Source organism: Phodopus roborovskii, unplaced genomic scaffold (genome assembly GCF_943737965.1).
Source record: "Phodopus roborovskii unplaced genomic scaffold, PHOROB, whole genome shotgun sequence".
Lineage (NCBI taxonomy): Eukaryota > Metazoa > Chordata > Mammalia > Rodentia > Cricetidae > Phodopus > Phodopus roborovskii.
Window position 1 is genome coordinate 803,651 of NW_026126486.1, and position 21,291 is coordinate 824,941.

The 21,291-nt window shown below is 50.6% G+C and overlaps 1 protein-coding gene across 3 annotated transcripts in view; it reads right to left on the reverse strand.

Moving 5' to 3' along the window:
- The window catches only part of Znf423 (zinc finger protein 423), a 292,447-nt gene that overhangs the window by 7,926 nt on the left and 263,230 nt on the right, over positions 1-21,291 (reverse strand). For all 3 annotated transcript variants that reach the window (XM_051195068.1, XM_051195070.1, XM_051195069.1), the window contains 2 exons: positions 17,535-17,666; positions 16,029-16,144 (listed from right to left, as the gene is read on the reverse strand). In XM_051195068.1, the coding sequence (XP_051051025.1) occupies positions 16,029-16,144; positions 17,535-17,666 (248 nt within the window). The remainder of the gene's footprint in view (positions 1-16,028; positions 16,145-17,534; positions 17,667-21,291) is intronic.

Below are 21,291 nucleotides of genomic sequence, written 5' to 3' on the forward strand. Positions count from 1 at the left end.
TGCTCTGACCCTAGCTGATAGATCTCAAATATGAATTGGGCCTTGGGTCCCCTCTCTCAAAGGACCCAAGTCAGACCCCTAAAAGCTGATTCCTCAGGGCAGGCACAGGGCAAGCCTGACTATTTCAAAGTCAGGCCAGGAATAGTGCTAATTCGTGAAAAGATGTGGGGACAAAGAGCAAGCCTTCTCAGACAGGACATGCCACTGCTTGTGCCATGAAGTTTGTGAGACTGAGGCACAATATACCTCGTAAGTTATTGGGAGACCTAAGTGGCAAAAAAATGCCTTGCAGGAGATCTAAGAACCAAAAGCAAGCTGGAGGCTTCTCAGACCAGATCTGCAGCTGTGTGGAGTCAAAGTGTAAACTTGCCATGGTGCATATACATACATGGGGTATACAGGCACAACCAAAGCAACCTAGAGGTAGTTGGGAGGATTAACTCAGGAAGAGCTTATGTTAGTAAAGAAAGGGGATAGACCCTGAAGAGCTATTGCAGCCATGTTGGCTGGGCTCTGCAAGAGGCCTTATAGCACAAGGTGTGTGGAGCCATGAAGGAGTGGGGTCCCTGGCAGATGCAAAGCAATGGGGTCAGTAGGTCTGTGTCAGCCTCAAGAGCTCAAGCTTGGTAGGAAAGATGCATAGCTCTGTAGCAGGCAAGGCCACCATGGGGACACATGGACCAGTAAGGCCATATCTGCGGGCTTTGTCAGAAAATTGGAAATGAGTTTTTTAAGACTTGAAGCTTCCTCTATGTTGAAAGCAACATGATGCAGGTAAGCACATGCCTCTGACCTGAGGCCTCTGGAGTCTCCAGCATACTAACTGGGCCAGGGTTCCTTTCATGGCAGATGCCCCCAGTGCTATGAAGTGTTGTGGGATTTGGTATGGCAAGACTCCAGAGAAGGGGATGGAGAGCCAGGTTGTGAGGTCACCCTGCTGTAAGCTCCAGGAGTTAGGGATGGTTTTAGCTGCTCACCGGCCCTGCCTGGTGCTGCCTCCAATGCCACTGCATGCTGGGGAGCAGAGTGATGACAGCTAACACAGAGAAGCAGCAACCCCTACTCCCCCATCCAGAATATGCTGGACAGTTGTATTAAAAATGGCCAGGATCCTTTGGGGACGTTACCCGAGGCAAAATAAGCTAGTCACAGAAAGTTGCATACAGCTGAAACCTTCCTGCTTGGGGTCCTGAGTTAACCAAACTCACAAAAGAGCATATGGCAGATGCCAGGGGCTGTGAAAAAGGGGCAGAGTTGCAGGCTGGGAAGATGAAAGGGTACTGGAGTGGAGGAGATGAAGTTTGTATGGTCATGTATGCATCTCAAAGTCACTGAGCAGTACACCAGAATAGGGAAGAAGGGAGCTTCATGCTACATGAATTTACCACAGCTGAAAATGAAGCAGGCAGGGCAAGCAAGAGACAAGCGTGTGTTCTACACCAAGGACAGAGACTCGGGACCTTTCCTATGTGACCATCTCATCTCTTTGCCTCAGAGATGTAGTGGCTGCCATAGTCTGTGGCACCCTAGGCTGGTGGTAAACAGAAGCTGCAGCATCCAAGGATACCACGCCACCTGCCAGCACTTTCTGGCATTGCCTGCAAGGAATCTCCATGTCCATGCTGTAGAAGCCTTTCCTCCACAACTGTGGAACTGGCCATATCAGTGGTGTGGCTCTCTGAACCAGGCCATCATGGCCACAGAACCCAGGCAGGAGCGCAAATACCCAAGGCCCCCCTGACAAAAGTCCTATTCCAGGGGACAAGGACCTGCCGCTGAAGGAGGAGTCTGCATTTTCCCAACCCTGGAGAGGAAGCAAGAGACAAGCATATGGCCCACCCACTTATTAAAATGTAGGAGCGACCTGGAGAGGGAGGGCCATTTCCTCTTGGCTTGTTTCCCACTCTTGGCAGGTTTTTACTATGTCCACACAGAATCATCCTTCCTCACAAACCAAAAACCAGGGCAACTAGCCAGTAGTGGGATGTGAGACCTGAAAACTAGGGCTGTCCTGGAAAATCTAGGTCACGCGGTCACTAATTATACTGAACACGTATGTTCAGGTCCCTGAACCGCACGGGGGCTTTTAGGTTTTGTAACTGATACATGAAAAACTTTGATCCAGATCTATTTCTACTTTCTTCCAAACTCCTGATAAAAAGATGACTTCACTGCATCTTCCAATTTTCTGGAAAACTATCCTTGCCAACAAAGAGCTGTTCCAGCAGATGTGCTGAGGGTGGATGCCCTCAGAAGCATCACGCCCAGCACCCGCAAATGGCTTCTGGCGACCACACGGCTCTGCCCCTTACCCACAGCCCCCCAGGCGGCAGGGGCAGAAGTCTCGAAGATGGACCTAATTTACTGTGATGAATTGTGGCATGCACCACTGATCCACACTGCAGCTGAGACCCATTACATCTAATGATTGCTACAGTCCTCATGAAACACGTAGGTGTGTACCCTTGCCAGTCCCGAAGGAGTCACATACCACAAATCGAAGGGCAAAGGGGTGATTTTCCCCCACTTCTGGGATGTTGCTTCCAAAGACTGTGGCTCAGCTGGCAATCTAACTATGGTCAGTGTCACCACCCACATACCTGCCCCACCAACACCAAGTGGGGCTGTGCAACGATTCCCTTGTAGGTAGCCGAACCCAATGGCTCTGTGAGGCACTGCTGTTATTCCATCCCACCGGTGAAGCAGAGCAGTGTGCGCGCATGCAGGCAGTTTCAAAGAGGAGTGTGAAAGTAGGAGCATATGAGGCAGGGAGGGGGCTGGGGAGATGGCTCGGTGGTTAAGAGCATTCACTGCTCTTGCAGCAGACCTAGGTTCAATTCCCAGCACCCACATGGCAACTCACAACCATCTATTCCTGGGGATCTGACGCCCTCTTCTGGCCTCCTCTGGCACTGAATGCACAACACATGGAGGGGAAATATGCACATAAAATCAAAATAAATGAATCTTTCATTTATTTAAGTTATAAAAGTAAAATCCACTAAGAGCTGTATACATATGGGGGCTGGAGAGATGACTCCATGGTAAAGAGTGCTTATTGCTCTTGCAGAGGACCCAGGTTCAGTTCCCAGCACATTTGCTAGGCAGGTCATAATCACCCACAACTTCAGATCCAGGAGAATCTGACTCCTGGAGCTTTGGGCACCTGCACTTATGCCCATATCCACACTGAGATGCAGACATACATCACATACTTAAAAAAATAAATCATAACTAAAAGTTAACATATATACCTCAATATCGACAGGTGGGTAGATGTGTGTGTAACTGCTGGGTGGGCAGACATCTGTTGGGTAGATGGTGGGTAGGTGGATGAGAGGGTGGATTGTGGGGGCCTGGGTGAATGGTCAGGCTTCAGGTAGGTGAGCTGGCCAAAAGGCAGCTGGCTTTAGAGTTCAACCCTGGGTTTTGTTACTTACTACTTCTATGACCGGACTCTAGGAAGATTTCCTTTCCTTTAAATCCCCATTTACCCACCTGAAAGGGGGCGGGGCTGACTGCATCTACCTCATAGTCTTGTTCTGAGGTTTAAAGGAGGAAATATACACAAAGGCTAAAACAGCACACAGAATGCTCCGTGTGAGATGGGGCAGCTGACTTCTGCCAGGGAGGACTGTAACATTTGTAAAAATCAAGTATGAATATAAACACATAAAAAGCTAAGAAACCCAGCTTTTGTGGTATGGTAATGAAAATAGTTTCTTGGGTGGGTCCAGCACTGACTAGCTCTGTGGCCTTGAGGAGTGAATCACCCTGTGTGTGTCTTGGTCCCCTTAGCTTGATAGAGACATCATGAAGGCCAGGTGTTTAATGTTCAAAACAATGTCAGGCACTTGATAAACATGGAATAACATTGGGATGATAGTTATGGGGAAACTTCCTATTTTGAAAGACAGAAATAATTATTTAGTTTCAACAAGCTCCAGGCTAGGAGGTTTACCATTTGCTCTGTAAGGAGTTTGCTATTGTGGTCAGAGTGACATCTCCATGTGTGTCCCCTCGCTCCTGTGTGAATGGAGACTGGAGGGAGGTTTTCTGGGTAAGGCTCCCCTCTCCCCCTAGGACCTCCACACCCTGTCCCAGATCAACCTAACCCTTACCTCTTCCTCCCCCTCCACCACAGTCCCCATCAGTGGCGTGCATTATCTGTTCTGAGACTAGAAGGATCTAAGATTCATCACAGTGCACCCAAACCCACCCCAGCTCCATATCCTTGAACATGTCCGTGTACTGGCTATGGGTAGGAAACTGTTCTTCACACATCAACGTCACTTTCCCAACATCTCAGTTTTTCTGATGAAGAAACCTGAGGCTCTCCTCCAGTCTTCCAGTCTGGCCAGAGGTCACATTTGTCTCTGCTGTACCCTCATACTGTTGTCCCTGGGTGCCACCTAAAGGCTACACCAAAAGGAAACTGTCACCCAGCACAGGCCTGGACCAACCCCAGCCAGCCCCTTTGATTCTGTGTAAACTTCAGTGGCAGAGTGAGTACAGCCACTCATTATTGACACAGCAAAATTAATTTCTTGCCCCCCCACCCCCGCCCTCTGCTCCACCGAGTGTTCACCGGGATGCTGACTGCTGCTACGGAAATGCCAACTTGCATTTCTCATCATTAATTTCTTTCTAAATGTCATTAGTAATTGTTCCTGCTGCACCAAAGAGTACAATCTAAACTTCGACCAAGAGCCACTCTGGACTCTGGCAGACTCTGAGGGTGGGGGCCAGGGCCCCTGCTATACCAGAGCTCAGCCTCCTAACAGGAAACAGCCAGCCACACTCCCGGTTTGAGCAGGAGTGGCCCAAGCACTCCATGGTGTTGGAGCAATGGACACCAGCTTAGGAGCCAGGCTGCCTGGGTTCCTGTCTCCACTGCTGCCCACCCACATCTCAGTCTTCTACCTGTAAAGGGTATAGGTGACCATACTGGCTGCATTAGGACTGTGGAGGGAGACAATGGGTGAAGGTTTCCCACTGAGCTTGGCTCAGGGTGTTTCTGATACCCTTACTATTTCTTACATCATATCACCAGGACTGTGAGTTCAACTCTACCACTGACAAGGTATATAACATGACATCAACTCACTGGTGTCCCTGAATATGACCCATCACAGGAGGTTGAGGCGGGAAGATAAGAGTTTGAAGTGAACCTTGGCTACATAACAATAGCTCATCTCAAAAGAGTGAAAACGAGATGGTAACAGTAACTGCCATTCTGCCCCAAATACTGCCCCCTTTATCATGTCCTCCTGGGATCTGGGTCTCAGTGGTCTGTTGTGCAGAGTTAGTGTCTCCTCTAAGAGGGCTCATGTACCCCAGGTCCCAATGACCAGAAGCTACAGAGCCTCAACTGTGTCCTGCCCATGTCCTTCCTGTATGCTAAATGTTCTGTCTCTGTCCACGTGGGGCAAAGCTTTGTAGTGTGCAACTCTATGAGCACTGAAGCCATTGTTACTAAGAAACTGAAGGCATTTGGTCCTGCCTAAAAGTAAAACGGCGCCGGCAATGGGCTAGGCTCAAAGCATACACAATGGTCCCAGACTCAAGGCTCCTGGCAGTCCCCCATGCCCATCTGTCATGATGGCACGGTGCCCCCAGAAAGTTGGTTGGCCCCAGCCCCAGGGCATGAAAGGCAGACTCCAACAGGCAGCCTGAGACTCACCCTGAATGGCATCTCTGCTCAAAGCTGAGCCTCTGAGAAGGCCCCAGTCCCCACACGGGCCTCATCATGATTCATTCATTGTTCAGATGGACCAAACCCTGGGGCCCAGAGGACATCTAAGCAGAGATGTCCACTGGCTCCAGCCTTTCCCCCTCTGTGATTGTCACAAGTCTTTACATACCCAGGACTGCTGGAGCAGCTGTAGCCCCGTGCCCTAGTGGCCATGCTTGGTGCTGGCCTCACCCTTATAACTAACCTCTATGGGAGACAAGGCTGCCATCTATCTATCCCTGCCTCACTTCCCACGGCCTTAGTTAGGGTGAACTCTCTGACAAGCAGGCCCAGAGAGCAGCCCTGGGAAGGTGGGGCCCTGGGAAGGGGTTGGCCTTGCGATACTGGCCAGTACACACTCCACCAGATTATACACACAGACCCATGCCCTAGGCTTCTTAAAGATGGGATTGGTGTTCATTTTGTGTTCCTCTGCATACAGACCCCAACATTGCCACACACAGTCCCTCTAGACATGTAGCTGACCCTGGTGGTGGCAACAGGAATGAAAATAATTGTGGTCAGTGATGAGGACACACTTTGCTGTGGACAGAGAAGCCTCCTACCCTTGGACATCAAACACTAGTAGTAACCTACAGTGGGCAGAGACAGGGTCTAGGGCTACAGTGTCCTGTGGGGCCCAGCTATGCAGCTGCCCTTTCTGAACTTCAATTGCTTGATTATTGGTTGATTAATTGATCAATCCGCTTCGGATTTTTGGATCTTTTATCCAAATTGCTTGACACAAGAAGCATTTCACATTTGAGGTTTTTGTTTGCTTGTTTGTTTTGTTTTGTTTTTTTAAACACTGGAGTATCTACAAATGTATAATGTATTCCCTGTAGATGGGACTCAAGCCTACATACAAATTCGTTTATATTTTGTGTACATGCTGAAGGAAATATTTATCTACATTTAAAATAATTTTCTGCCTAAAAGATGGTATCATGGTGTGGTTGTGACATCATGTTGGCTCACAAAAATACTGAAATTTTAGCGCTCCCGAGATTTCTTATTTTTAGATTAGAGCTGTTTACTGTTATCTGATGGGATTGGGGCAGTGGGGCAATCCTGTGTGGCCACCCTGCACTCAGCAAGCATGAAGGAAAGGAAAGGCCTGGTCCGTGCAGCAGGTGCATAGCTCTAGGCCTTTGTGTGTCTCCATTGCCTGAACACGTGGCACAGAGTAGGTGCTCATCAAGCACTGAGGTCACAGTGAGCACATGCATGTGCCACTGACTGACTGAATTAAGAAGTCCCCAGACCATGATTGGGATGATGATGACAATGTAACATGCAGTGAGAGATCCACCCAGCCGTAACTGTGGCACTGACCAAGCACATTTGGGCGTGGCCATAGGTGTGTGCAGTATTTGATCTGGGGTCCAGGACAGGCTTGCTCTCTCTTGGTTCCGGTTGGATGACAGGTAGCAGCCTGGGTGTGGGTCCTTGGAGGGGGAACTTGCGGGTCATTGGTTTCTCATCTAAGTGACTTCTCCCAGAATAAAATAGATAACCCATATTTGTCCCCATCCTGTGTATTTTAATCTGTACATCACCAGTAACAATGGCCAGTGCCTGTGGACTTGACACTAAAGGCTGTGTAGGCCACCAACTTTAGATTCCACAGGGAAGAAACTCTAATCTTGGGGCTGCTAAGATTCCAGGGTCACACAACTGCTTGGTAGCAAGGCTGGGATTCAAAGGCAGACTGGGCTGCAAGGGTGAGCAGATATGAGCTAGAATGAACACAGTGACCTAGCTGGAAAGTCACTAACACTAATCCCAGGAGTTCTGGCTTTCAAAAACCTCTACCCCCCAGTACAATCCCAGGCAGCAGGACCAGTCCCTGTTACCAGGCAGTGGCTGCACCCAGGGTGGTGAAATGCCTTTGAAGCCTTGGAGAAGGGTAAGCTCCAGGAAATTAGTAGCCAGCTTGGCCCTCAGGCCTTGGGGCTCCTGACCTCATGAGTGACCAAATCCAGTGCTAGCAACAGATTCAAACTCCCAGGAGCCACTGGGGTGTCCCTATCCCAGGCCCACCCAAGGCCAAGTTTTGCTCCTCCCTCCAGTGCTGAGGTGCCCTGGGCCAGGCCATTTTTGAAGCAGAATAGAGGAAGGCTTGCTAGTCACAGAAAGCACAGCTAACGAGTCAAATGCTAAGCATATGCCTACAGCACTTTTACTTTTTAATTATTATTAGTTATAATTATCTGGCTGGCTCTAACAGCAGCAGCACAAAGAAGCAAGGAGAGCGGCTCCTCCATTACCCATCTTATCAAGACCAGGGGCTCTGAGAGTGGGCTCGGCGTCTGCAGACATTAGCTTTCCTTGTCTTTCTTTCTTCCTTCCTTTCTTCCTTTCCTTTGCTTGTGTTCTCCTCCCTACTTCCCAAGTGTTGAAACATGGTAAAATATATGGATAGGGGAGAAAAAGGAAGGGATAGAGGAAAAAGTGATGGGTGGTTGTGCAGGTGGATGGTGGGTGTATAGGCAAATGGATGGTTCTGTGGGTGGATGGAAAGATCTATGGGTGGAAGAGGTGAGGGGTAGATGAATATGTGGTGGGTGGGTAGACAGGCTAATGGCTAGGTGGGTAGATGGATCGGTAGATAGCCAATGGTTGAGTAAATGAGCATGTGCTAGGTGGATAAGATGAGTTGATGGATGGATGTAGAGGAGATGAGTAGGGAGATGGATGGATGGATGGATGGATGTGTTGATGAATGAAAGGGTAGGTGGGTATGTAGTGGATGAATGTGTATGGGTAGTTTGAGGGATTGAGGAAGTGGGACTGGGATGGAGGGAGGGTAGATGGATGAGTGAGTAGACGGATAGATGGGTTTGTGATGAGTGGATAAGTGGATGGATGGATAGATGATGGGTGAAGTGGGTAGGAAGATCAATATTCAGTGAGTGGATAGTGGCTGGATAGGGGGATGGTAGGTGGATTAATAGATAGGTGACAAATCTATTGGTGGATAGACTGAGAGTAGGAGATGAGATGGGTAGGAAGACAACTAGAAAGTGGGTTGATGGATGGCAGAAGTCTTCATCCTCCAAAATTTCATATTTGCATGGGAAATCAGGAACATACAGGTTATTTATAACCTGTATTGGTAAAGGAGTCTAGAGCTAAACCAAGGACTGGGAAAGCCCGAGGGGAGATGAGGCCACTTGGGCAGGGCTGAAGCAGAAGAAAGGAAGGATGTTCCAGTAGGAAGATGGGCAGTTGTCTCACACTGGCTTTTTCCACTTCAGGTCTAGGATGAAATGCTAACCTTTTGTGACTATCTAATCCAATTGTTCAGCCTTAGCTTTTCCTGTGGCATGTGTGTATACACACACACACATACACACGTATGCACACACACACACACACACACACACACACACACACTTCTACACTATTTCTGTCACGATACAATTCATTAACTTACTAGCTTTCTGTACCTCCCAGAGGAAGTTACCTGTCTAGACGAGGTCCCTGTTTGTGTCCCAGCTTCACCTGAGGCTGCTCAAATGTCACCTGGGTATGAGTGTGTGACAAATGAATAATGAAAATGGGGGAAGGGACTGGGCGAGAAGGGTCCCAGCGGAACCCCTGGCTCAAAGACACCTCCCCCTGGCTGGGCACCAGGATCCATCCAGCCTGGCAGGGCCCGGCTCTCACCATCAGACTGCTCCAGGTTGCTTGTTAGAGCACTAGCTCTGCTTTTAATCAATTGTAATCATTTCGCTGGAAGCGGCATGATTAGGCACACACAAGCAAACAGCATGAGCTAATCCTTTAAACAGGCCAGCTCAGTGCTGTGCTGGCCGCTTGGCCGCCGCGGGCCAGCTCGGAATAACTTCCTACAGCCCCTGGCTTTGTAACTGAGGGCCTCAGGAGTCCAGGACACAGAGCAGGCCCACAGTTCCTTCCCCCTGCTCAACCCACCAAGAAGTGTGTGTCTGTGTGTGTGAGAGTGTGTGTGTGTGTGTGTGAGTGTGAGAGAGAGAGAGAGAGAGAGAGAGAGAGAGAGAGAGAGAGAGTTCACATGTCATGAACTTGTAAGTAACCAGGCAAGCTGTCCCCACCAGCTCGGAAATGCCAAAGCATTTACTTTGAAAGAAAAAGAAGTTAGAGCTCTGGGGCTCCAACCCCTCTGTGGCAGCACCACACAAGTCCCTGGACACACAACGAGCTGGAAAAGCTGCACTAAGAAGCAGGAGATCTCAGGCACTGGACTCACCATCCCCTCTTCTCCACAACCCAGCTCAGCAGACCCTACCCTGTGGCTTCTCTGCAGGCCTCCAGCCTGCGCCTGGCAGGCCTGGCTCCTCGCAGGGCAGCCCCACCAACAGCTTTCCCACCTGGCTCACCCAGGAGCTCTTTCTTTTTCATCCCCTGTTACTGCCATTCGTGCTACCTGCTTGGCCCAACTACTAAAATAGTTTCTGGGTCCCCTGACAACAAGGCTTTTTATAGTTCAGCACTGCGGGCCTCATTTAAATCTATTAGCTCATATAAATGGCAATTTATTTAAACTTTGGAGGCTTTCTGTTTGCCTCCATGGCAAAGACAATTTAGTTTTGTGTGGTGTTCTACCATTTCCTTGTGACCTCAGACAAAACCCCAAGCCTCTCAGAGCCTCAGTTTCTCTCGAGGCTGTGCTGACACAAAATACACACCAACTGCTAGAACCGGAGTTGGGTCACGGCAGAAACAAAGCAAGAGTTTGTCACCCCGGTTGTTCGCCCCACTTCAGGGACATGCCCACCTTCAGAGCCCAGCCCTGTAAGCTAGGTAGCAGTGCAGTGGCCCAGGCATCCCGGTGAAGAGCAGAAGGTAGGGAAACCCCAAAGAGGGAGAAGGGCACGCCATCCGCGCTCTGCTGGAGGACACAGAGGTGCCCAAGGGGATGTGGAGACAGCTGGGCTGGGCGGGCAGCGTCTGCTGCCCCTTCCTTTAGGTTGGCTAACCCTGGCAAGGGGCCGATAAGGCCCCAGGCCTTCATCTGCTGAGGCCTGCGGCTGAAAACACAAGGCCAACAGCCTGGCATTTTCCAAGTGTCTTATTCCCTAATCATATCTCCATCCTGGCCCCCAGAACCAGAGTAAGGGGCAGGGTCACAGGAAACAGAGGCAGGGGGTGCCTAGAGCCATGTCCCCCCCCCCCCATGCTTCTCTCCAAACCCTAACATAGCTTTCCGCCACCCACAGCATCCAGGCAAGCATTGTTGCCTCAGATGGAAGTTCTGAGTCCTACTTTGTTCCAGCTCAGAAAATAAAACTCCAATGGAAAGGGGACCTTAAAAACCCATATGAGCCTCAAATTGCTTAAAAGGTAACTGCTTAAAACAATGATCAGATCATTGACCAACATGTTCCTTCCAGTGCCCACCACACACATGCCAGGAGCCTTTCCAGCATTTCTGTGAGGAAGGACTAGACTCTACTAGTGTACAGATAAGTAAACCAATAGCCACAGGCTGCACAGTAAAAACACAAGGGAAAGACGAAAGCAGTTACAAAGAAGATGAAGTTCCACAGCATAAGCCACACTTGGCTCCTGGGGACAGAACCCCAATAACCCAATGTCAATCTCCAACTCTTGGCTTCCAGAAGCCACCTCCAGCACTACAGTTTCATTCACCGTGAAGCTCTAGCTCTCTGCAAAGAAAACAGTCAAGAATAGCCATGACCAAAGTTTGGGGTTCCCAAAGCATGCTAGGAAGCCTCTTTACTCCAGAGTTGCAAACACTAGGGGACAACAGGTTCCTGGAAACTCCATGAGGTCAGTCTGGGTTCAGCGTTTGGCCTGAGCGCACAGGTGTACTGTGTGTGCCTGGCGGTGGTTAAAAGAAGTCCTTTACGTCCCTTCTGTTGCTGGCCTGCCCACAGGCACTGGCACTGGCCTGCTTTCTGTACTGGAACATTTTTGCTTTTCCCAAAATGTCATGTCGGAATGCACATGGCAAGTCCTTTCGAATCTGACCTCTCCTGCTTGGCATGGGCAAGCCCTCCAGGTTATTTCAACGTCCACAGACACTGTTCACGAAGTGTCACCCACTCACCAGGAGTGAATGAAGGGAGCTTTCCCTGTGGGGCCACTGCCAGCACAGCTGTGTAGTTATCAGTGTAGGGTGTGTTGGGAGTTTCAGCTCCCCTCTCTCTGCACAAATGCCCAGGGTTAATTCTGGGGAGAGGCAGCTGTGAGCTTAACTTTCTTTTTGTTCTGTGGCTCTACCACGTTGAATTCCCTCAGCAGGGTGCTGGAGTTCCTGGCTCTCAGTACCCAGGCCCCAGACAGGCTCCCAGCTTTCTGAATTTGCCCTGCTTTAACCACTCTAGTATTGTGGACAGCATCACACTGTGGCTTTCTCTACTCCTTCCTGTCAAAACTGACATTCGTCTTCTCTGGGAGGCTGCCTGTCTAAAGGTTTTGCTCATTTAATTGAGTTTTAGAGTTCATTATACATTTGCTCAAAGCTTTATCAGACACGTGATGAGCAAGGACCTCTTCCCCCACCTGTGGCTTCCCATTCTCCCAACCCAACCGTGTCTTCTGGATTTAGGATGTAAATCAGCCTTCTCTCCTGCGTGGGCTCCTACTACAATGAAAGTAGACGGAATCTCCGTGACCCACACATGTTCTATGACCTGTGCTCCATCTGCTTCTCCCTGCCCACTAGGCCCTGCTCTTCGCTTCAACTGTGCTCTGCCTGTTCTTGCCCTAGCTGTATACCTGGCTCATGCTGCCCACAGGCCCTTTGCATACATGGCTCTCTGCCACAGAAGCCTGCTGGCTCACCATATAAGTTTTAGCCCTAGAACTGGTCCTGGATACACACTGAGCCCTTCCTACACAAGCACCACATAGATGAGCAACAAACCTTAGTTCCTACTCATGCTCCTAGACATGCCTAAGCACAGTTTATCCACAGTCCTTTGAATTACTCTCAGCAGACCAAGATGAACTCAGATGTCAGTAAGACTTACACCTTCCTCATTCTGACAACTGTGCTCTGTGAATGCTCCCACTCTTCAGAGGCAGATGAAGAACAAGCCTGCAGGCATCCAGTGCTGTCAGCCTTCTAGCCCCATGGCAGAACATTCCAATCCTGGGTAAGCTCAGTCCTAGACTCTGCATCTTCTACTCAAGCCCTCTTGGCCCATAGTCCCTGTGCCCACCAACTCTAAGTACATGGTCACAAAAGGTGGTTGAAGCCAAGCAAAGGCAGGCATCCTGGCTGGTCTCACTGACTGTTGCCCCATAAGCTCTTCCATGACACCCAGGGGAACCTCAGCCTTGCTTTCTTCACACAAACAGGATAATACAGACCAGTTTCAGCTAATAGCATTGAAATTGCGGGGCCCGAACACCCTCCTCAATCCCAGGAAATTGCTATTCAACTTACTTAACGGAAAGCCATTATTTGCATAGATTTAGTGCTGTTACACTTCCCATTTAAACAGTCTGTAATTAAAATAATTAATTGCAGAAAATAGTGACTTGTTAAGGCTATAATTTTGTGAGGTTCTTGTACTTGAGGATCCCACTCAAAGGTTATTGGGGTGACCAGGGAACCAGCAGTTTCTAGGAACCTCTTTTGCTTTTTGGGAATGCTGAAGATTGTCCCAGGGCCCACATGCTAGAAAATACTCTACCACTGAGCTACAGCCCCAGCCTTTAAATTCTTTTTACTTGAAGGCAGGGTCTAAGCTACCCAGGCTGGCCTTGAACTTTTGACCTTCCTGCTTCAGCCTCCTGAACAGGCTTGGTTATTCTTGGGTTGGTCCTTAGCCCAAGGTTAGGCAGAGGCAAAGTGAGGCACATCATGTTAGCCTAATTTCCCAACACTTGTACATTCAGGAAGTCAAGCCAGTTGCCACAGCACCACCAACATGTCAGAGAAACGGAAGTAGAGAGTCTCCTCTTTCAGGGAGAAATCTGTTTATCTATTCACTATTTATCATGTATTTCTACCTCCTACCCTTGTGTGTGCAAGCGCATGCACACACATACAGACAGAGAGGGAGAGGGAGAGAGAGAAGGAGGGAGGGGAGGAGGGAGGGAGAGAGAGCATGCATGTCTGTTGCATATGTAAAGTTGGGTGTCTGTCCTCATCATCCACATTGGGGTAGTCTCTTTGTTCTTGTATACACCAGGCTAGCTCTCCTGTGAGCTTCCAGGGAGTGTCCCATCCCCACCTGGCATCTCATGGTTGAAGTGATAGAGTTACAGGTATGTGCTACAGCACCTGGCTTTACAAGACTTTGGGGAATTGTTAAGTCAGAACGTCACACACACGCAGCAAGCATTTACCTGCTGAACCACTCTTCTCTTAAAGCCAACAAGAAGACACCAGTTGTCCCCCTGATGGTGTCCAGGACAAAGCCAGGAATAGGAAAGGCGAAGTGTAAGGCGACTGTGACTTTATGTACTAACCACAGGGGTTCATACACACTAAGGTGTTTTCAAGCAGCTTGTCCTCTTGAGTTACAGAAAGCTCCATCCCTCAGGGGACCCTGGCCTATTCTGATAGATGGGCCATGCCAGTGAGGCAGGTAGGGTAGGATGGGCTGTGAGAAAGCTATATTTAGTAGAAAGGGCGTGTGCCACCAGGCAGGCGAGCAGCTTCCCATTCTGCCCAATGTGAGCTGGTTTCTAGCCCTTGTCCTGGGTACCGGCTCCTCATTGTCCTCAGCACAGAGGCTCAGGACCCACAAGGACTTCCAAAAGGACCCGAGTCTCCACTGATGGTGGTCGCCTGGAAGTGGAACCCCACTCCTGGCCTGCTCTGTTTAACTGGATGCCTAACTCATTTACACTGGGGAGAGAATGAAGGTTACGCGAACAATGTAAGAATGTATGGGGGCTCAGAGAGCTTGCCAAAAAGAAAAGAGCCCAGCACTGTCCAGAGCTGGGCATGATCGGGACTCAGCCAGCCAGTGACAAATCCTCTTCGGTACCCTTCCTGGGCCTATTTTCCATCGCTATGCAGATGAGCTGAGCTGGAGCCTCGAGAAGGCCCAGCCGGCCCTGCACCAGGCACTCCTATGGCCAGGAAAGTTGGCCTTGTGCTCCGGGTGGGTGGAAGGTTAGGGTTGAGGCACAGCATGCTCAGGTATGAGGTAAATGTCACCCTGTGGGTTGATGTACCCATGAGCACAAGGTGTATCTTTAGGGATCCTGTCACATGCCAGTTCCCTTTGGCTTCCTCAGCAGTGACACTTCTTTCCACCCAAGCATGGAGTGATGGGTGTGGCTTGTGTGGAGAAGCTGATGTTTCACTTCCCTGTGGAAGCTGGAAGAGCTGGTGTGCTCATCACCCCCCACCCACTCCTTCTCCCCGCATGGTGACCATGGAAACGTAGATGGACATGGACCCTCTATGGGCACAGGTCACCAAATATCCTGAACTCTACCTGGATATGCCACATGAACAACAGATAAGACTTCGTTCCAGGCTACAGTAATCCCAAGGACACGCCTGCTGCAAACTGACCTCCTCACGGCTACTGATAGCAGTGACTCCCCAGTGGGCAGTGTTTCTGAGCATCCATGTGGCTTCGTTCCAGTGGATGGCAGTACAGTCTCTGGGACTGCAGTGCTAAGCTGAATGAATGCGCCATCCCTTGGTGTATGCACTGCCAGTGTCAATGATGGCACAAGCGTGGGAACCGGCCCTTACATAGTAATGCTATTACAGGGCGTGACTTGTGTGAGCTCGTGGGTGTTTCTGGTGGGCATGTACTTTTTCATGAAATAGAAATTCCCTGGAAAAACCAGTGGGACAGAAAGTTCTGGATCCAGATCCAGATCTTCAGAAAACCCATACCAAGCAAGGAGAGGAAGCCCATGGGATGAAAGGGCAGGGCTGCAGGTGTCCATCCAGTGGCGCTCTGCATGAGGATCCCTTGGCTATGGCAGACTCTGGAGGGTTAAGGAAACTGGTGAAGACCCCTGCAACCATCTGAGGGCCGCACTAGCTTCCGTACTTACTGTTCTTCCTCTGAGCTGGAGCCAAGAGACATCTACTACTTCTTACATTCCAATTGCCTGGGCAGAGCTGAATTCAGGCAGCATGAGCCACACAGGCTACCAGCCACAATGCCAAACCCAGCCAAATACTATAAGATGACCTGAGTGGGGAGTAGAAGAAAGGGGCCCACTAGGAAGCATGATGGGTATGAGATGGAGTCTTCCTGCTCCAGACTCAGCCTGCCCCACGAATACACAGGCTGGTACACACTATGCCAGCCAGTCAAGAGGGCAGCTGCTGGTGCACAGGGACTAGCACACTCACCTGCAACTCTGTCTGGAAGAAAAACTTCTGTGGGCACTGCGAGCAGTCGTAGATTTTGTCCTCCTGCCCATGCACGGCAAAGATATGCTGCTGCAGCTTGTTGGCCTGGACGAAGACTGCACACACAGATATAACAGTCAGAGGCCAGCCTCAGCCCCACCACTTCTCCCAGGCAGGGATCACCCACACATGGGTAGTGTTGGCCAAGGACTACTTCTGGGAACATTAGTCCCTTATCAGGAGACTTTGAAGTATATAAGCTAAGTTTGCCACTTAATAGCTGTGCAAACTTGGGAAAGACAGACTCTCTGGGCTCTGGACCTTCCTTTAAACACTAGAGTTGACTATAGTAAACACTTCACTGGTTATCTAGGAGGATCATATGGGCAAATAAGTGTCTAAAAAAACAAAGTTGTGCTTGGTTCAAGAAGGTGAATGTAAACTCCATCACTCAAATGCCTCCACACTGCAGAGCAGACATTTTTGATATCCCATTCTGACGAGGGAAGAGAATCAAGGCTCCAGGAACATTAAATGACTTGTCCAAGGTTCCACTGCAAGTGTGTTGCCGAAATAAGATTGGAATTAGGTCAACATAGCACAGTGCCTGGTACCAAGCAGTGAATCAACCCTAAGAATCACTGTTCCTGTTGTCAGGGTTACTGTCTGCATTTTTGCATGTGATGCTAACAGATGGGCAGGGGATCCTGAGTTGGGGGGAAGGAGGGAAGGACCAGGGTGTTCCAGGGCATTTGGGACCCCAGAGGCACATGCATACACATGTGTGTCATGACAGGTCACAGTAGTGGCTTCCTATCCCAGTGGCAGCAGTCCCCAGGACAGCCTAGCCCAGGGGCACACCCAGGAGGTCACCCAAAGCAGCTGTGTGTCTGGGACATAAGCACTTCAGAGATTGCCTCCTGCCAGGCACCCCCCTGGGGTGGGCTTCCCACAGTGGTAGACAACAGATGTCAGGGAGGCCAGGAGAGCCCAGCTCCCTGTGCACACCGGCTGCCATCTGGGCAGCAGGAGGGGGCCAGCAAAGCCCCCCGAGATGTGCCTCAGGCCGGGACAGCCGCTAACTTGCCGGGGCTGGCAGCCAGCCTGGGGGCTGGAGACATGGCCAACAAAGCTGCCCTCAAGCTGCTTGGCTCAAGCCTGGCTGGGACAGGGGGCTCCAGGGCTGCAAGTGGAAAGTAGACAGAGCAGCCCCACTGATGCTGGATGGAGCTCCTGGCTCCACAGAGCATAGAGGCCTGGACCAACTGCAACAGAGATGCCAGGGCTGGAGTGAACAGCCACTCAGCTGCAAGAAGAGGAGGGACAGGAAAGTTGTCCCCCAAGCTGCCCAAGAAGAAGGGACAGGAGGGCTGCGGGTCAGCTCTGTATGCAGGGAGACAGGTTTTCAACAGGGAAGGGGGCTGAGAGGCTGGGCTCCAGCCATGATACAGGGCAGGATCTTCCCCACTATCATGCATTCTAGTCATGTCCACATGGGTACCATACCTGTGAAGCACACGGGACACTTGAAAGTACCACCCATGCCCTCGAAGCTGTGCTCGATGAGGTGACAGAGGAGCTTGGCTGGGGAGTCGAACATCTGGTTGCACAGCTTACACTCATGGTTAATGCCTTCCTCTGCAAGGGAAAGTAATAACTTCAGTGAGACACACACAGGAGCAACCAGCATCAAGACACCCTGCACCAGTCCTGTGACACCCCACACCAGCCCCAGGACACCACCCTGAACCAGACCCATGATGCCCCATGTTACCCCACATCAGCCCTAGAACACCCTATACCAGCAGGAGGTCACCCTGCATCTCTGATCACATGAATTGATGGCCCAGCTCTGACTTGCAGAAGGCAGGGCTTGGGTTTAGATGTAGGATTCTGACATGCTGGTCATGGTTTCTCCTCTGGTCACAAGCCATGTTCAACAGCCTGACTTCTGAAACCCTGTGGAAAGGGGGGCATACTGGGTACTCAATGGTGAAGGGAGTAACCAGGTCTTTAAAACGCCAATAGAATATTCATTGAGTGTGTGTGTGTGTGTGTGTGTGTGATCTGCCAGGAACTGGCTAGAATGAGCTATGCATTCTTTGGAGAATAACAAATAATGTCTTTCCCTCATTCCAGTGGGGGTGGGAGGCAGGGACTGTCGGCTGGAAAGCTGGGTGTGAGGGGTTATTCCAGAAGGGAGGGTCCAGAGAGGGACAGAATAGGACAAAGTGGGTGAGGGACTTTGATGAGACCCAAGAAAGTTGCACAAGCAAGTTGTTTCTTTTGTGGGAACAGTTGCCTATGCCTATGAATGGGCAGATTCCTTGGTTGGCTTCCTACCCGAACAAATGGTCCCACCTGGGAAATGCTTCAACACCTAAGCCTTTACTCAGTGGTGCCCAGAGAGGAGAATGAGTTGAGGGCCATGCCATGCCTGCTCACTTGCTGGCCCTGAGCTGAGATCCATGCTTTCAGCCCAGTGGTCAGAGAAGGTGTGGGCTCCCTTACTTGAGTCTCATGGCAGCCAGAGTAGGCATCCTGCACCTCACTGTGCCTCAGTATCCTCTCTTAGAAGCCCTCAGTACTGTCCTCCTCCTATAGTCAAGGTGTGAATTAATGAATGAATTCATACAGAAGAGCACACAGCACACAGCCAGTGCTCAATTAGTGTTTACTGCTGGGCATGGCTGTTTTGGCAAAAATGCAATCTGGGACAGCCAAGGACACAGCCCTCCCTTGGCTCCCAGGGGAAACTGGGCTCACCAAAGGTGCCAGGTGCTCTGATTTGCCCTCAAAGGCAAGAATTAGGTAGCAGAGGGGCTCGGCTGGTGGCAAGCCACAGACACAGATGGGCTGAGCCTCCTGGCGAGTCCCTGGGTCCCCAGGCCCTGGCAGGAATGCTGGGACAGCAGGCTCTCATTCCCCTGGCCCAGCTCATCCCCCATACCCTGGGCGCCCCACGGCTGAACTGCACATTTGTATGTGCAGGTGGGCCTGCCCCACATAGCCCAGTGGCTGGAATCTGCCGGGTTTTTGTCATGTCCCTAGAGCCCCAGCAACTAGGCCACGTGCACCCGGCAGAAATGCGAGCAGATCTTCCCTTTACACTAGCGGAAAAGAGACTCATTGACAAGTTTGGGGACACAGGGCAGGCTCAGTACGCTTGCCACAAAAGCCCCACGCACCTCCTCCACTTCCCATGGGAGACACTCATTGTAATTAGAGATGACTTCAAGTGTAGGGGCTGCCTCCAAAGACCCCCCAACATGCCCCGCACTCCCCCCAACTACACCAACAACGCTTCTCGGAGCCCGGTGTATGGATGAATGAATGCACACAAGAGTGGATGAGAACCACATTTCTGTGTGGCTTTCCTATGCCGATGTGGATGGCTCGCTGTGAGAGGTTTCTGCAGAGGTTTGCAGCAAGCAGGGTTTCAGAAGTAGCACTGCTCACTAGGAAATGGGATTTCCAGGAAGAAGGAATGGGTTCAGAGAATGAGGTCACTTACTGAGATTGGGGTGTTGCTCTGTGCAGGGTACAAAGCTTATCACATGTCTGTGAACCACTCCCACCCCCACCTCACCCACGAGCAGCTTCATCTCGATGTTCCAGAATCCAGGACTTTCCAGTCCCAGCACCCTTGGGCAAGGATGCTTCTTTGCTGTCTTATCTATCCCTAGGCACAGGCCACCTATAGGGGCGAGGGTGGGGGTTTGGGAAGCAGTCCCGAGGAGAGGCGCCCGGCTGGGCCTCTGTCCCTGTTTGGCTAGAGCTGGCTCTACAGCAGCGATGAGGGATGGCTGACTGCTTTGACTCCAAACAGAGCCTTTCACCACTTGGCTGTGAACGGGGCTGGAGCTGTCTGACACACAAACACTGAGAGGACAAAGAAGGCTCCTGCAACTTATAAATCAGAGAAATCATGTCTGACAGTCACTTTCCGTTTCGTGAGCGCTGAGCAATTCATCAGCTGCTCCCCCCTGACTCAGAGGCAGCTCCGCCCAGCATCCGCGTTCATAAATATGTGCACAGTCAGGCGGCCCTGAGCCGCCAGCCGCTTGCGGGTCCTAAACGGCTGACAAATCACAGCCCAAACCTGTGTCAAAGTGAGGTTCCGGGCTAATTAGATCAAAAAGCCCAGCAGACAGACAACTGTCTGTCTGGGACCCTTCCCTCTATCTCCCCCAAGTGCTTAGAAGAGTCAGACCTGGGGAAGGGGGGGAACATATGCAGAAAATCCAAGTGTGAGGGGACAACAAAGAGCCTGGGGGTTCCCTCAGACCTAGGAATGTCTTTCCCTCAGCTTGGCTTTTGATTTGCTAGTCTTCACAGACCGGGCTCCTCCCTATGGCAGGGTGGGCTGCACTCCCTGGGGTGCCCATCAAGTGCACCTCTGCCTAGAAAGCCAGCCCAGAAATGGGGAGGGCCAGGAGGCAGTGAGGGACTGTCCTAGTTAGTGTGACAAACGCTGCTGGCTGGGCTGGCAAGCCTGGTGCTCACGACCCACTGTCGGCAAGCCCAGCACACCCTGCTGCCATCACTCTCACCACCCCAGGCTCCAGCAGCCTCTCCTTCTGTCCCAAGACAGTGGCACCCTCTGAGAATCACTTTTGTGAATTATATAAGATCACATAGAGCTTGCTACACCTCACAGCAGAATGACAAAGCTGTCTGGGAGCTCCCAGGCCTCTCCGCCCCAGTGTGGGAGCTGGGGGACTTAGTGAGTTAAGACTCAAGATCACTTCCATCCTCCCTATTCTTTTTTATAGCGCATGACAGGCATCCATAAGAGAGGCCTACACACCTCAAGTGAGTTACACAGCCCCGCTCGTTTGTAAAGTGAAATGCAGATCTCAGCCCTGAAATTCAGATCTGCCTCCTGCTCCCTGTGAGTCATGCTGGCCCAGGGAATCTATTGATTTTGTAGAATTTTTTTTTTTTAAGTGAAAATAAGCAGGGCATGGTGGTATACATCTGAATCCCAGCACTCAGGAGGACCGCTGTGAGGTCAAGGCCAGCCTGGGTTACATAGCAAGAGCCTGCCTCTAAGACAGTTAAAACAAACAAACAAACAAATAAAAGTTACAGTGTATCAGACATCAAGCCAGCAAGCATGAAGCTTCCAGAGCCCTTGTTTTTCTTTTTTCCCTCCTCTGCTCAGGAATAATAAGTGTTAATTTTATACTTCGTTTCTTAAAAAAAAAAAAAAAAAAAAAAAAAAAAGATGTGCTTTTGCTTGAAATCAAGTCAGCTCACT